The 16,885-nt window shown below is 40.2% G+C and overlaps 1 protein-coding gene across 1 annotated transcript in view; it reads right to left on the bottom strand.

Moving 5' to 3' along the window:
- Positions 1-16,885, bottom strand: part of tgfbr3 (transforming growth factor, beta receptor III) — a 69,361-nt gene that overhangs the window by 2,835 nt on the left and 49,641 nt on the right. The window contains exons 9-15 of the mRNA XM_062424195.1: positions 15,850-16,005; positions 14,037-14,183; positions 13,366-13,554; positions 10,987-11,280; positions 10,302-10,428; positions 4,842-4,877; positions 3,907-4,014 (exon numbers count right to left, since the gene is read on the bottom strand). Of these exons, the coding sequence (XP_062280179.1) occupies positions 3,907-4,014; positions 4,842-4,877; positions 10,302-10,428; positions 10,987-11,280; positions 13,366-13,554; positions 14,037-14,183; positions 15,850-16,005 (1,057 nt within the window). The remainder of the gene's footprint in view (positions 1-3,906; positions 4,015-4,841; positions 4,878-10,301; positions 10,429-10,986; positions 11,281-13,365; positions 13,555-14,036; positions 14,184-15,849; positions 16,006-16,885) is intronic.

Here is a 16,885-nt window from a genome sequence, read left to right as displayed (position 1 = left end):
CCACTGACTGGTTTATTGTTCTATGTTTAAAGCCAGATTCAGGCTACAGGAGTTTTAGCCTGATTTATCCATGCTTCACCCCTCCCAACAATCGGAGGAGGTATCTGGTCTAAGACCTTGGTCAGTAGTGATGTTTGCCCCAAGTTGGCCACCTCGATAAAATGTTTGATATTTAGGATTTAAAATCTGGAAGTCTCAACTACATGTCAAAATGTGGAAAGAACATATACTGCCTATATAACATGTCTTCAATAAAGAGCCTGACTGATATATCATTTAGCTGATATTGGCCTATCATAGAGATATGGATTATATATGGGGTATATACTTTCTCACATATGTGTGTACATATTTGAATTTTTTAAAGTTATATAGGCAACATTTTATGTATATTTGATAATTCTTCCTAATGCAAGTTTGATGTATACATACATATTTTTGGTTATTAAGTTATTAATTAATTCATTAAGATGACTAATTTATAATCACTAGATTCCTGATGAAGTTTACTGTTTCAGTGCACTGATGTCATTGTATAGAATAAAGCTGATTGTTTAACTGTAAAATGTCATGCATCCATTACATATCTTTGTTAGGGAGGGGTATCGGCCCCAAAAATCCAGTATCAGTCAGGCCTTACTTCCAAGACATATGATAACCATAAAGACAAAGAGAAGAGGTTTACTAAAGCAAGCTGTTGCACCATGTCATTCTCCATTTTGTTTACATCTGCTTCTCTATGAGCTCATATGAGATCACATGAGTTCTGTGTGATGCATCATTATTTTCAAATCTTGGATTGTGTGCATATTTGAGATTAGAGAGAAGCACATCTGTGCAGTTTGTCTTGATGTGCGTGATGCAGAATGGGTGAGGATTTTAAAACTCCTGTAGTCTGAGCCGAGCTTAAATAAGCATCTCATTTTGTAAACTCTCGGGATCCAACACTCAAATAAAGGGGCAAATGAAAGTGCTCAGATTTGTTTACAAAAACGTCTCTGTCAGACAATGAACAGCTTTTGACATAAAGCCAAGTCTGTGTTTAATTTGAGATTTTGGCACAATCATTACTGCAGTCTGCTGCTTTGTTGCTTCCTCGCTATAATACAGCCAGAGAAGTAAAGAGCAACACAATAAAACATTGTTTGTCACACAAAGATGCTTCTATCTATAGTTTGTGCTGCAAGTTGTGCGTTTTTGTTTATGTGCTTGCATATATGACAGCCATATGTGTCCACAGGCCATCTTGCATCTCGCTCCCTCTTTGGGGCCCCTTACTTCTGCTAATGTTTACCAGAGCAGAGCAGCCAGAGGTCTTTCCCTCACAGGACCATGAACTCTACAAAACAAAGGGACTTGGATTCACCTCATCTGTCTGTGGAAATATAAATTCCCAAAGTCCAATATTATCTTTCTTGATAAAGAGAGATAGAGGCCACTTTAATGTCACAGAAACATATTGTGTATGAAAACTCTGTATCCAGTTGTTGATAGAAGTCTGACGCAGGCACAGTTTGTCTTAAAGGCACAGTGCACCAGTTTTATATACATACAGTATATACATACAGTGTGTAACTGAAAGCCTGGTGTGTAGTTTACCAAACATTTACCAAGAAAGACAGAAAGAAAGACAGAGAGAAATAACAGATAGAAAGACATAAAGATGTAAAGGAAAAAAAGCAAGAAAGAAAAAAGTATAAAAGAAAGAAAGAATGGAACACAGACAGAAGGAAAGAAAGACAAACGAAAGAAAGAAAGAAAGAAAGAAAGAAATAAAGAATGATAAAAAGAAGGAAAGAAAGACAAAGGACAGACAGAAAGAAAGAAAGAAAGAAAGAAAGAAAGAAAGAAAGAAAAAGAAAGAAAGACAGATCGAACGAAAGAAAGAAAGAAAGAAAGAAAGAAAGAAAGAAAGAAAGAAAGAAAGAAAGAAAAAGAAAAAAGAAAAAAGAAAAAAGAAAGAAAGAGATAACCAACCACCTAATCAACCTGTTTTCACTATGAGTTCAGATGTGTGAATGGAAGACAGACAGAAGGAAAGAAAGACAAACGACAGACCGAAAGAAAGAAAGAAAGAAAGAAAGAAATAAATAAAGAATGATAAATAGAAGGAAAGAAAGACAAAGGACAGACAGAAAGAAAGAAAGAAAGAAAGAAAGAAAGAAAAAGAAAGAAAGAAAGACAGATCGAACGAACGAATGAAAGAAAGAAAGAAAGAAAGAAAGAAAGAAAGAAAGAAAGAAAGAAAGAAAGAAAGAAAGAAAGAAAGAAAGAAAGAAAGAAAGAAAGAGATAACCAACCACCTAATCAACCTGTTTTCACTATGAGTTCAGATGTGTGATTGTGAGCTGAGCAGCAGAGGTAGAGAGCAGATCTCTTGGCAGAGGTGAGTGCAGCTCTGGCAGATTGCAGACTTATTGTGTGTGCCAAGATAATGAGCAAAATGTCAAATGATATAGTGCGAAGGTGCCTTTTAAAGCAGTTATACTCCTAATACCCTTATAGGGAATCTAACTGTAATAGATTAAAAAATAAATAAAAAAATACAATTCCAGTGAGTATATGTCATTCAAAAAAGGGGAAAGTTTGTCTCTGGAAAGGTCAGCAACATCATCCTCAGACCCTGAGGGGAAGGACGCTGCTCTATTTTCATGTTTGACCACTCTGGGTTTAAAATACATTGTTGGTGGTTGTTTTTGGGGGATCTACATTCTTGGGGTTTCCATGGAGAAGCCAATATAGCCATGTAAGGTCATTTCAGACAAGATGGCATAACACAACAATTTATACAAAGACCTATTTTGATAACTTGAACAGGATCATACGCCTTTAAATACACTCAAGTCTTAGCCATGTGATACTACTCTCCCCTCTCCTTACACCTGCTCTCTCTACAGTATGCTCACATTTGACCTCTGATATCTGGGGGAAAACCACACAATTACAAGGCATGTGTGTCTTTGTTAGTCATCCTAGGGAAACTCATAAAGCTTGAATAAAGTGGCTGTCTCAAGAGGAGCCAATGCCAATATTGTGATAAAGATAAGGGTACTAAAATCTGACAGCTGATCCTTCCTGCTTGAAGAAATTCTGCTCAGTAAACACTCATAAATGTGACTGAGCACGACTGCGCTTTTTAACAGTTTGTCACCGTTTTTGACAAGCGTCCGACGTTGAACTATGAGGGAGGATGATTTACGGACCCCGGCCCTCCGACGCTCTCTCCAAAACTCCAAACTGTAAACTTAAACCCTCACATTGTTATATTTTCTGAAAAGCCCTCAACTCAAACATCCTGACCCCCCCCCACACACACACACACCCTCCACGAGTGTGAAAAAGAAGTCTGTGGAGAACACATCATCCGCGAAGGTTGACGGGTCAATGGTATGGCGGGACACCAGTCAAACAGTCAGAGCCGGAGAGGAGAACAGGGCAGCTCTGTGCGGCGGTGAACTCGGTGGACTGCTGGGAGCGCACATCCTCTCAGGGGTCAGCTGGGGTCAGCAGGCTGGGGACGATGGGGAAGGTCTTGGCATCTAATGGACAGATTGTGTGTCTTTTCCTGTGAGCGCCCGCTAAACCCAACAAGGGGAATTTCCAGCTCGTCTCCAACCATTGTACTGAGAATATTCGCTGACCACCCCGCAGGCCCCCAAAAACATTCAAAGGCAGGAAAGAGGAGAGCTCTTGCTGCTGACCAACAGGATATATTTACAGTAGAGGAGTCAATATGTTATTGTGAACTGGCCTCTGTCCGCAGCAGGATGTTTGGCAATCGCAGCGGCACATTTCTGGCACTGAGGCGCTCTCACATTCCTTTGGATCTTATCTTTTCATTAATGTAGAGAAAGAAGGGAGGGGGAGGGAGGCTGGGGCATTGGAGCAAGCAGGTAAAGGGCCTACCTGTGTGTGCGTAGATAAACCACAGGGCTCCGGTCAACAGAGCCCCGATCACAAAGGCTGCGAAGGCGATTCCCACCACAGTCGGAGTGTCCAGCACGTACACTGGGGCTAGAAAACAGAGCAGCACACAGTTCATACAACACAAATGCTACGGAGTCCCAAAGTGGTCAACATCAAATGAACATTAAAAAAAAGTGTATCAAAGAGATAATACATAAATTAAACACTAACTTTCAACTGATGTTATTATTGTGGAATATTTTTTTATTTACATTTTTGGGTGGCATTTTATACCTTTTAGAAAAGTAGATAAGTGACAGGAAATTATACCAAAGAAAATGACACAAAGGTGTGTCTAATCCCCAGGCAGCCAGTGTAACTAATCTTTCTTTCATTATGCAACATGTTCTTATTCAGACTACAGTCTATTTAATATCATAATGTCACTCTTCATGTCAGTGGAGGTGTCACTAGTCACCACTCCTTACCTTTCAACAAATTACATGCTAGCCAACTAACTAGGAAGGCTAGCTTAGTATAAAAGTAGAAGTACATGTGTGTAACAGTGTAAACAGTAGCAGCACACTGGTTAATTCAGAGAGTTCTTCTAAATTCTAAATGTTCCTCAGAGACAGACACACAACTAAATGAAATGCAACAAGATGGAGCTAACGGACTAGCTGGCAGTTAGTTAGCTGGCTGGGTGTCATGTGATTGGCTGAAAGTTGAGATGAGGGACAACTCCATTGTCATAAAATGTTACATAAAATGTTACATAAAATAGAAGTGTCTTTGGGAAAAATGCCTTCATGAAATAAAAGCAGATGTTTGAAAAAGGACATTTTGATATAAAGCTATCTGTGAAAAAATAAAAAATGAACTTTGTTATTAAGAAAATAAGAAGGATAATGAGTAAGAATTATAAAATAACTTACCCTCATTAGGAGGAGCCGGTGTGCTTTCTTTTGTTTCTGCAAAATAGAACACAAATTCATTTTAATGCAAGTCCACCATCATGTATGCTAATGCACATAAACAAGTGAAACGCTACATATTGTGGGTTAGACAGAGGCTCGGCACATTGCTGATGTTGCAGTGTGTGGAATGTGATACAGAAACCTGAAGCATGAAACCGCTGAAAGAAGCAGCTCTTCTGTAAGCTGACAGCGTCCTAAAAGATGAACCTACTGACTCGGACCCGGCTCTGCCCAGCCATTTATTTCAAGCCATCTGGAAGGCTTTCAAAAGCAAAATTAGCTGTAATGATGTCTTTACAAACAATACAAAAGGAGCTTGTGTACGGGCAAACTCAAGAGCCAGCCTGGTACGTATCCAAGACTCCGGCACAATGGCTGCTATTCTTAGAAAGAACACCTTTTGAGTTTTTTCATCTCGCGTAATAGATGATGACAGGTCATCAGAGAAGACTTTAATTTCGGTAGGGGGACGATGGCCAGAGGACGTCCTCTCTGACACCCTCCGCCCGCCCCTCTCCAAATCCCACCGCTCCACTGTTATCTGTCCTGTGTGACTTGTTATGTTAAGAATGCAGAGAGCGGCCATTAACGCTTTCGGCTCCCACGAGAACAACAGAGAGAGCGGAGCGGCACGCTTTATACGAGCCTTGCAGGACTTTGAGCGCTTATCAAATCTCAGCGTACCTTTTCAAATAACGCTCTGCTGGAATCCTGACAAGCCTTGACTTTTATTCGCTGCTTTTAACAGGACCAGACATCGGCCCCTGCATCTAAATTCAGCTTAGGACTTTATGTTTGCGGCTTGAAGCCGTTGCCAGAGCTGGAAAAGAGTTCTGATATCTCGATGAACGTCATTTGTTTATGTAAGTTTGCTTGCTATGGAATGAGCAAGCACTCCTGCGTAATGACTTGTTTTTGTTCAACTCTGACCTCTCCTCATGGAGCTCAGGAACCACTAATGTAGCCTCTGCGAGACTCTCCACACTGGGAGTCCTTATTTGTAAAGCCAACCGCAGTTGAACCTGACCATTCAAATCTGGTTACACAAATCAGCTCCCATCCATAAAACCATTAACAACACATACAGCTGATAATATACAGTAGTTTTAAACAGTTACACAGAAAAGCTTTGTTCTCACTGATTTATACTCCTTTAATATCCGCAGCCTGCTGAGGCATCAATCCTACCTCCCGCACAAGTAGAAGCATCCCCCTTTTTTTTGAGCTTCATGATCATTTTAATGATAAAGTAATCTTCCTAACATCTGGCCAGTCAATACAGCAGCTCATTTAAAGAACAAAACCCCTTCATTCAGCAGGATTTAAGGTGATGCATCATTACATACATTTATCACAGGAATCAGCTGCGTAGACAGATCAGCTATCTGAAGAGCTGACATACCTACAGCGCATATTTTACACACTGCAGCTTCTGCCTGTCTATTATTGTTATGCACATACACCACTTATAACCTGCTTCATCAAATGGGTTCTCTATCTTCTTCTTCTTCTTCTTCTAGCTTTACCAGTGTCATGATAAAAATCTACTCTGCCAACTGCCAACTTCTCAAAGAAATATTTTCAACTTTTCCTGAACAGATCCATAAAAAAGGGATACAATTTATTGATGTTGTGAAGCAGTAAATCTACTTTTGATGGCAGGGGCTTTGAGGTTCTTATGTTTTTCCATGCACCAAGTTGGCCACAAGTGGCCTTCTTTGATTTGCAGATCAACTTCAGCTCTTTCGGGATGCAGTCCAGTGCAAGAACTGTGGCCCTTGAAAAGGCTGCTTGTTTTGTTTGCCATCCTAGCATAAGAGATGGCTTTGAAGGAGAAAACACAGCCTTTGAAATTGAGATTTTCTTCGCTGTGTTTACGGCATATTTGTGTTTACTTAATCTGCTCCATGGAAAATAAACCCGCAGCATTGGCATAGAGGTGGAGGCAGTGCACCCTGCTGCCCAGTTTGGACCAGCTCAGCTCAGCTCAGCTCAGTCATTACTGCACATTTACACAGTCTCTGTTGACCAATGTCCTCAGCAGTTCCTCTAACATCAACACTGGCACTTCCCCTCTCAATGACTGCATCTATAACTCTGCCCAGCACTGAAACTCAAAGCTTATGAGTGTTCTGTTAAAATGTAATAAATACACCCACTTCTGCTCAGCTTAACTGTATAGCCTTGCAGATACCAATATCTATACCTGAGCGTACTCAATATATGGTGTTTGGCACATTAATTAAACTGCTCTTGATGAATCAATTGATTAGTTTGGTTTATAGAATGTCAGTAAATAGTGACAAATGCTCATCATAATTTCTCTAAGCCCATGATGGCATCTTTAAATTGCTACTATTGTCCCACCAACAATCCAAAGCTCAAATGCATTCAGTTTATTAAGATTGAAGAATGACTGATATTGATATTTGAGAGTCTGATGAAACTTTTGGCATTTTAAACAGCAGAGATTTGTTTTCTGTCTGTACTAATCGTCTAATATAAAGCTCATAAAGGCTCATGGTGTAAGTGTTTGAGCTCTGACTAAGCAGGGTATTTTATAGTTGAGAAAAAAAACGTATCTGGCCAATAAACTATACTAGACACACTATCTAAATTATGTTTAACATATCTTATCAGGCTGTATGACTAATACTTTCCTGTGGGAGACTATAACTAAAACACAGTTCACTTATAGTCAGATGTAGCCTGAACCCAAAACATTGAGTTCTAGTCCAGTTATGAAATGAGATGATTTCACAATGTTTTATCATATTTTTCCACCTGCTTAAGGAAACCAGTCTGTAGGCTCAGACTGTTTATGATGAAGTCTTTGCTGATAAAAACAGACTGTCTGGTATAATTCAGTTTAGTGCATTTCTGCTGCTCCATACTTTATAGTAGTACAAACACAAAGGTATTGAGTAGCTTTGGTCTCTCTCTACAGATAACAAGCTTTATCATATATGTATTTGTGATGTCTTAAGTGGTTTTTAATAATTTGCAGTGTTACTTTTGCTTGCAAACTTACTTACATAGGTGCTTTTGACTGTCTTCATTATCTTTGAATCTGGTTGCACACACAGCACACGGACAACCTTTTACTTCATAGTGTTTTTGTCAGAACTGAGGGTGGTTTCATTTATTTGCTTTTCCTCATCCTTTGCTGTGTTTATGTGATTCGGACACATTTTTGTAATTCCTTAAAAGCTTCTCTCTGTTTTTTTCGCCTCCTGTCTCTCACATCTTACATTTACTTACATTAACATCCTGTCCCCCTCTTCCTGTGCACACTTTGTAACACTGAGCAACACACACACACACACACACACACACACACACACACACACACACACAGACACACACACACACACACACACACACACACACACACACACACACACACACACACACACACACACACACACACACACACACACACTGGTGTTGCTGCAGCTTAGGAAGAAGCTTATTTGATGAGACGGATCTGACTGCTAATACACACACAACAGAAGACTTAGAGGCATGAAATGAGAGTGTGAGGTTGATATGATAAATCCTGTAGCCTTGTTCCAGTTTTCACTATCTTTATCGGCCGTGCTGATATATTGGTCGAGCCTGATTAAAATGACATGATTTATAATAAACTCATGAGTCAGTGAAGCTGACGCAGACTGACCAGAGGTCTCTTGTTGATGTCATTGCTCAGAGGGGGAAGCTGATTTGAAAAGTTCTGGCAGGCCACCAGTAATTGGGCACTCATGATATCACTCCATCTAAGTTTAGGTCATAATTAGTAAAATGTGATGGTGGTTACATCAGGCCCCCCCACCACCACCACCACCGCCTCCTCCAGGCTGCCCCCCCACCTCCTCTGATCACACCCACAGCCCCCGAGACTGTGCGATACAGCCAGTAAATGAATGAGTGACTAAATAAGCGATGATCCAGGGGCCTTCAAGCGCTGGCTGAACTCCCGAAGCCAACAAGAGGACCACTACTCCCCCCCCCAACACACACACACACACACACACACACACACACACATATACACACACCAACACACATACACTCCTCCTCCCCCTTTTCTAATGGAAAAGGGAGGCCACAGTGAAGGTCCTAAGTGAAAACAACTGGAGCTCAGTGCTGCATGACTCCTCTTTTTCCACCTCTCCCTCAGCTCGGTCCGGTCCAGAACAGCAGAACTGGGCCTCAGCGTTAGCAACACTCCTCTTTACTGCAGCCGACCACACGCTAGTATGTACACACAAATACACACACACACACACACACACACACACACACAAAACACACACATTTGTGTACAGACTGTTAATGTAAACAGACACATGAGCGCACACACCACAAATGTGCATACACACACCTGCATACACATTCACACAATCTCACACACACACGCACACACACGCACAGACACACACACACGCCGCAGTTAATGATGACCAGATGTGGGGAAGTGATGTGCAGTGTTTTGTGGTTTCGGTTTAATCTCCAAGTACTGGACTCAGCTTTCTCTGGCTCCTTCCCCGTCAGACTGGCTTCTCTCTTTATTCCTTATCACACTCTCTATATACACTCGCAACAATGCAAATCACAGCTTCATTAAAAAAGGTTAAAAAACCGAAAAGTATGTATGAGAGTGACAAGAACTTTTGGGTCACTTACGTTTTTTGTGTTTTTTGGTTTAGTCAAATTTAAAGGGGTTAAAATGTAATAATGTAATAAACATATGAATAACTTGCACACATTCTTTTTTTGTGGACCCAGCATCACATTTCTGCTATTAATCAATTTTGAGAGAATATATTAGATGATTATGGCAAAAATGTCTAAGTGGTGTAACCATAAAAAACGTTGTACCAAATAATTAAATTTGCTTACAAACAGTAAATTCTCAATAAAACACCATATCAACTAGTTTGGCATGATCTTACATTATAACTTTTATATTAAATAAAGGTAATGGAATACAATTGTTCTAAATAATAAATATAATCTGGGGAATCGTGTCAATCAGGAACCATTGCACATTTTTTTTGAATGTAGTAATTATTTGTTTCAGCACACGTAAATACACTGTAGGTGGATAAAATATTTAATATTTATCATTGTTTTGTGGTTACACCATTTTCAGCAGCATTCAGTGTTTTGGTAAAAATGGTGCAAATGTCATTTCAAATGACATAAAACCAACAAATATACAAAATGTACATTTTAACAAGCCTGATGCTGCTTTTAAAACTGTTTTTAAAGATATTTGTGCAATTGCTCATCTGGCCAACCCTTATTTGTCACTGACCCTTTTATGACTCACATGTATCTCACTCAGACAGAGATAAAGGTGTAAGCTCTATTGTAAGTAGGTGTCAAATGTGTGTTTATTAACACTTGGCTAACCTGTTGTCACTGGCGCACCAGATCCATCCACCACAACCAGTGGCTTGGTAGACGTCTTGGTGTTCATCATCATCACGAGGATATTATCCACAGTCAGAGAATCACAGCCTTCTCTGGACTGTACGCACTGTGAGGATAAAATGAAAGAAATGTGAAGACTGAGAGCAACACAAAACATATAAATATCTCAACCTCAACTAAATTCCTCTTGTCATACCTGCCTTAAAGTATAAATGTGGAAATCCAGCATATGACTGATGAGCATTAACATGACCCTGATCGTAATCAGAACAACAACAATTAACTTCTTTTTTTAAATCTGACCCAGACCACTTCTCCCCTCATTACTTTGACAACTTTTTTTCTTGTAAAAAAAAAAAAAAGGTAAAAACAGAGGAGAGAGCTTGCAGGAGACTGTTTGAGTTGGACGCACGGCGCAGAGGGAGAAAAATGAAAATGATGGCGAAGACGGATGCTTATTTTGTTCTGCAGCTGGATACTTGGCGCACCTTGCATTGATTCATGTTGCCTGCTTAGCTCCGGGGTTGCAGACCTGACACTGAATCACTCTGGTCAGCCAGAGGTAAAATGGTGCACTAAAACACTTAGAAATCTTGTCAAAAAGAAGAAAAAAAAACAATGCTAATACAGAGAGGAATAAACTGGAGATAGTAATACTACATACCAGTGGTAGTCTTTGGTTACTCTGAGGTCTTTTGGCACATAAGGACATCTCACAGTGCAGGAAGAGAAGGGACTGGTTGAACTTGGAGTTGAAGGTAAAACTGAAGCTTTTCTTATCCGGCTGGGCGCGAGGGAGAGGGAAGTCCCTCTGAGGGTAGTACTTGACTGAGTCGTCCGTGGGGCAGACCGTCTCTATGAGAGTGTAGTCAGAGGACACGCTGGGGTTGGAGTTGGGTGAAATGATGCATGATATGATGGTGAACCCCAGCTCCGGATCTGATGCGGTTGATGTGACCTAAAGCATGTGAGAGAGAAGGAAAACATTTATTCTTCAAAGATAAATAACATTTGTTATTAACATTAAAAGGCCTTTTTGTGTAAGTAAGAGTGAAGCCATGATTGATTGAAAAGTAAGAGTGACGTTAGTGCTTATTGATACTTTTGGCCAGGAATACAAATCAAATAGATATTTTTCCACATCATGATTGTTTATGCTTGAAGTGTATATTACACTTCAGTTTACACAGAATATTGACATTTTACGCCTACAGTACTTCACCGCCCAATTTAAGCCCATTTGCAGCCACAGGAGGCAGCTGTTCTTAGAACATGGACAAAGTTAGCAACTAGCTTGTGAATATAGCAGAGCATTTAGCAGCTGAAGAGCAAGATATTTCACTCAGGAGTTGGTGGAGACCAATATTAGAATAAAAAGGTGATGAATATTAGACTTAAAGGTGCAGTGTGTAGAATTTAGTGGCTTCAAGTTGAAAAGACTTGGCAGACATGGAATATTATATTCATAAGTATCTTTTAATTAGTGTTTAATCACCTGAAATTAAGAATTGTTGTGTTTTCATTAGCTTAGAATGAGCTCTTTATATCTACACACAGAAAGGGTCCTCTTCCACAAAGGCTGCCATGTTTCTATGGTAGCCCAAAACAGAAAAAACAAACTAGAACTCTACAGAGGGCTCTTCATGTTTTTTCATCAGTTTCACGACCATCATCGGTTCCCCTGCACACTTGGAAGGGTGGAGGGAGTTTTTAGTTTGTTGCAATTTGCAACCTTGATGTTAGGTACCAGTTAATCTTACACACTGCAACTTTAAATGTATCAGTTAGCCAGAAACACAACAGAAAGGGCACCTAGGTTAGGTTAAAATATTAGCCATATTAACTTTATGAGGATGCTGACATGTCATTGAGTTTACAGCTTGTTCCACTTCCAAAAAGTGACCCAAAATTTTAAGTCTGCTTATACTACATATGTTGAGTTGGGCAGGTACAGTAAGGTAAACAGGAATAATAAAAAAAATAAAAAGATAACTGTCTTAAAGAGAATCAACTGGATTAATTAAGTCTTCAGCTAAATGACTAATCGACACTGTATTCCCTGCTCACCAACCATCTGTCACAATCTAGCTGTCACTTTGAGTGTCTGGAAACCACAGCGAGGACCACCACTTTGATATTGACACGAGACAGAAAATAAAACTTGTGTCTTCAAGTAGTATTTCAGCCCCGGTTAGCATGGCAGTGATATCCTTCCAACCACAAGACAGTCCCCTGAGTTATTATTTCTTCTCTTTCCTCCTTCTGACTGTCAGTGCGAATGTTTTCTAATGATGGTAACCTCATCAGAAAGCTCTCTGCCAGGGTGAAAAACAGACGCAGACACATAAAAAATAGCATTTTAAAAACACAGTAAATTAGGCAGATCATGACTTATAAAGTAGAAAAGAGCGCAAGTCTGAATAAACATACAGCGTATTTACAATAAAATCTCCAATGTGCAGTGTTGGAGAAGGGGGGATGTTTTTGAACAAAGTCCCTTTATGAGCATGAAAGTGCACCTTTTGGCCATTGGCTCAGGTCAGGTCACGGCACAGTGTGAGTTCTGAAGAGGAGGTTACACCAAAGCCTCACACACAGACAACTCTTTGTAACCTGCTAGCTCCGCGTCAACACCGTCAGCAGAGTATCTCCCGCTGATATCACCATAAATCATCTCTTCAAAAAGGAGCTCATAGTATCCAGGAGTCTCTTCCATCTCTTACATGACCTCTGTAATTACTGGAGTATTACTGAGCCAGCTAGACAGAGGGAGAGGGGAGATGAATGACTGTGAGGGGTGAAAGCGAGTGTCTTTTTAGCCCCAACTAGACAAAATACAAATTGACCTCGTGGATGCCACACTAAGAGATCAAAGCAGGAAGAGCTAAAATCCCAGACTGAGTACACAAAGCGTCGTTTTTCTCTGCTGTTATGAAGGTTTTAATTTGGAGACAAAAACACGAGTTAGGAGACGAAGCCGGTCTCATTAATCCGCAAAAATCACACACACGACACGTAATGTATCAGAAATGCGAAGCCGTACCTCCACAAAGACTTGCTGGTTTTGCGAGACGGTGTAGAAGGCCTGGCGTGAAGGGTTGTGGATTGGCAACGTGTCGTACAGCTCCATGATGTAGGTCATGTTGTTGACCGGTTGCCTCGCCGGTCCCGGTACGATCCTGGGGAGTGTATCGTGGCTTTCCTGGCTCTTTTCCTGGTACGTGCAATTGAACTAAGAAGAGAGTAGAGCAAAGCCAAGATAAATATCAGCAGGGATCTGACATCGGATTCCACCACTCGAGCACTCTCACCCTACATGACTGCATGTCAGCGTTTGACCACATAAAGATAATAATAAATAAATGAGGGAAAGAACATCAGAGATACTGTGTACTGTATAAATAAGGACAATAAGTTGGAGACGTGGAACAGATGAGACAAAGGAAAATAAGTCAGCAGAGGGACAAAGATGGAGAAACTTCAAAATGGAAAAATGTCAGGTCAAGTTCATATAACAGACATTGTGGAAAACCGGAGAGATTGCAAGAACCAGATGAGTCTTTACTAGCACCGAGGGACACTGGGAAATGGAGTTTCTTTCAACCCGGGATGATTTACATGGAGATGTAGATAATTTGGTGGTTGGTGGTCTTGATTTGTCAACTTTCACCCATGCTGTTCTCACAATGAGAAACAATGATTCAACTGTCTTACCATGATGACTGACTGATGCCCCACAGGCTCAGTTGACATCCTCTCTAAATCCAGTGTCTCCCTTGGGAACACGTCTCCAGATTCCAGGTCCTCATACTCCAGAGGTCCACCGCTCCCATCTTTAGTCTCAGCATGACTTATCAAGACCTGTAACCCACAAAACGGTTCTTTACTCACAAAACCTAAGCCAAATCAATCAGTAATACTTTCACAAAAATAACTTCCAGACTTTTCTTTTTCGACAGTTACAGTTGCGAGTGCTGTTGCTTAATTCAGGGGTGTTCGAAAAGCCAAAGGCACAGAGATTAGAATCTCTGAGAGGGGGTCGCCAAAACATTCTGCAACCAATGAGTTGGATTTGAAATGTGGGAATGTCCTGTAGCCTCAGCAGTGGGACTGACCCTGGACAAAAACATAAAACACATTTCTAATATCTCAGTAGAGAAGAGCCACGTCAGGGCTCAGAGACAAGTCCGTGCTGCTTTATAAGAAAAGTTTGATTTATTGAGGTGAGAGGACAATCTCAGTGACACTGACTGTTTTTTTCCTGTCTGCACCGCATGCTAGCTGACTTGCCATCAGTGCCACTGCTGAACTAAAACAACATATCACCTGACAGAAGGACTAACAAACAAAAAGCAGATGATCTTTGATGTCTATGGACCTTGACAATGACAATAGATCTCTTTTGACCAGAGGTCGGAGGTTATCCCTGCATCAAAGTGCTAACACAAAGGATGACCTTGGACACGCGCCCAGGTTTTTCAATCTGCATTGGACAGAAAATGTGTTGTTCCCAAATACCCCCCCCCACAAATGATTTCAAAAGGCCGGGGAGGAAGTGATTCATCCCTGCTTGTTAGAACAAACACACTGAATGCATTCCACAATAATGAAGATAACTGGACATATTGGATGTGAATTCTGAATCCCATAAACCCACTCGAGAGTTCACCATTACATGAAAAAGTACTTAAAAGTCACATTGGAAATATGAACTGTAAATATTGTGCATATTTTTTAATAATCATGCCTCATGTGTGTGACTGACTCATACTCCAGTGTAGCCTAACAATGCTGATGACACTCTCCTCCTGTTTTTCAACAAGCAAAGTCTAGACAAGAGCTAATAATGTCTGGTCCCAAGCTGATTAACCACCTGCACCACTGGAACTGAGCTGATACAAGAAGCTATCTTTAGTACCTGCCCACACAGATATTGGACCAATCAAATTATCAGTGCCGACATTGTCAATCTGAACCAAAAAGCGCTATAAAATGCATAAAACTTAAGTTTCTCCTTTTGGGTAATATACAATTTTAATCAAATACATTCATATTAAAAGAAAGCTAAAAACTAGTTGAACTACTGCACTCATGTTGTATTTTACTTGATTTTATTTATTCTACTTATACTATGTTTTAAGTATATACTGTATGCAATATGCATTTCTTTTTGTTTGGGGGGGCATTTTTGCCTTTATTTCAAAGTCGGTGGCATAGAGGCCAACAGGATATAGGGAGAGAGAGGGGAAAGACCTGCAGCAAAGGTCCATTGCTGGAATCGAACCAGGGACACTGATATTATGTGACATGCGCTGCAACCATTCATCTTCCAAGGTGCAACATATATACAGATTTCTTAGCAAATATAATTTTGTATTTCACTTTTACTTAAAAACACTTTTTTCATATTTACATTATAAACTAGATCTCTGATTCTCAGTGAGGCCACGCTTCATGGTTCAGGTTAAGCAGCGGTACTGCCACAACCTATTTTAAACTACATTGTAATAACAGCTATTATACTCACAGAGTTGATGTAAAGGACCATTGAGCTGCTCTGCATGGGATATACGGTGGTCCGACAGCCAGTCAGAGGAGTTTCCAGCGTGTAGTGGGTGGCATTGACTGTTGCTTTGCATTCTGGATCTTGGAGCGTGAGATTGGCATGAGCGAACCCGTTCGCCTGTAAAAAACATCAAAAAATGACAAGATTGGATACAGATCAAAAAAAGCTATTAACTCATTTTTCAGAATTGTAAAAAACAGTAAAAAAAAAAAAAAAATGTCAAAGTGGTTGTGTTGGAGTTCCCAGGAATAAACAAATCCCACAAGGTGGTCCAGCTCCAACCCCAGCTTCTCCTAATTACAGCCTATGCCAGTTTCCATTCTGTGATGTGGGCTGACTGCGTTGTCCCTGTGGACTGACGCCAAATGTTGGGAACCGTCCTATTTTCTTCAATGTCAGCCTGTATATAAAAGTCAATACATCTTTTTATTAAGCTTTAGTATACCTCAAACTTCCTGCAACCAATTTATTTTTATGTATAGCAACATATCACCAAGGCTGGCAACCAACATATTAATCTATTTGATATAGATTTGTGTTTTAAGACATTTAGCAAATTAACAGTTATTACATTGACCATCATGCAGATGCATGCATATGGTAGACGCTTTTTCAGGTAACAAAAACATAGTAGCAGGGAGGTCTATGTTGCCATTTTTATAATTGCTGTGCAGACAACATGCCTCAGCCCCCTAATTGGTCCAGACACTATTACTATCTATGGGTGTCCTCCATGTTTGTTGTTTTGTGTTCTTCTTGTCAAAGTTTGTCACATCAAGTCTGTTGTGCATGAGCAGAGATGCAAAAAACAAAATGCCCTAAAGTCAGACCAATTTTCAGACTTTTATTATATTTCAAATAATCGACTATACTAGATGAAGTAGTGTGGGAACAAATCATTGAATTTATTGCTGTGGGGAACCTGCTTCAACTGTTTGTTTCTGCATTAAAACAAATGATTGCTCAATCATCTGACTGACAATGTATGTATTTAATT

Source organism: Scomber scombrus, chromosome 8 (genome assembly GCF_963691925.1).
Source record: "Scomber scombrus chromosome 8, fScoSco1.1, whole genome shotgun sequence".
In the NCBI taxonomy this organism is placed as follows: domain Eukaryota; kingdom Metazoa; phylum Chordata; class Actinopteri; order Scombriformes; family Scombridae; genus Scomber; species Scomber scombrus.
Note: the sequence above shows the minus strand (reverse complement) of the source record. Positions and strands in the feature narration are given on the sequence as shown.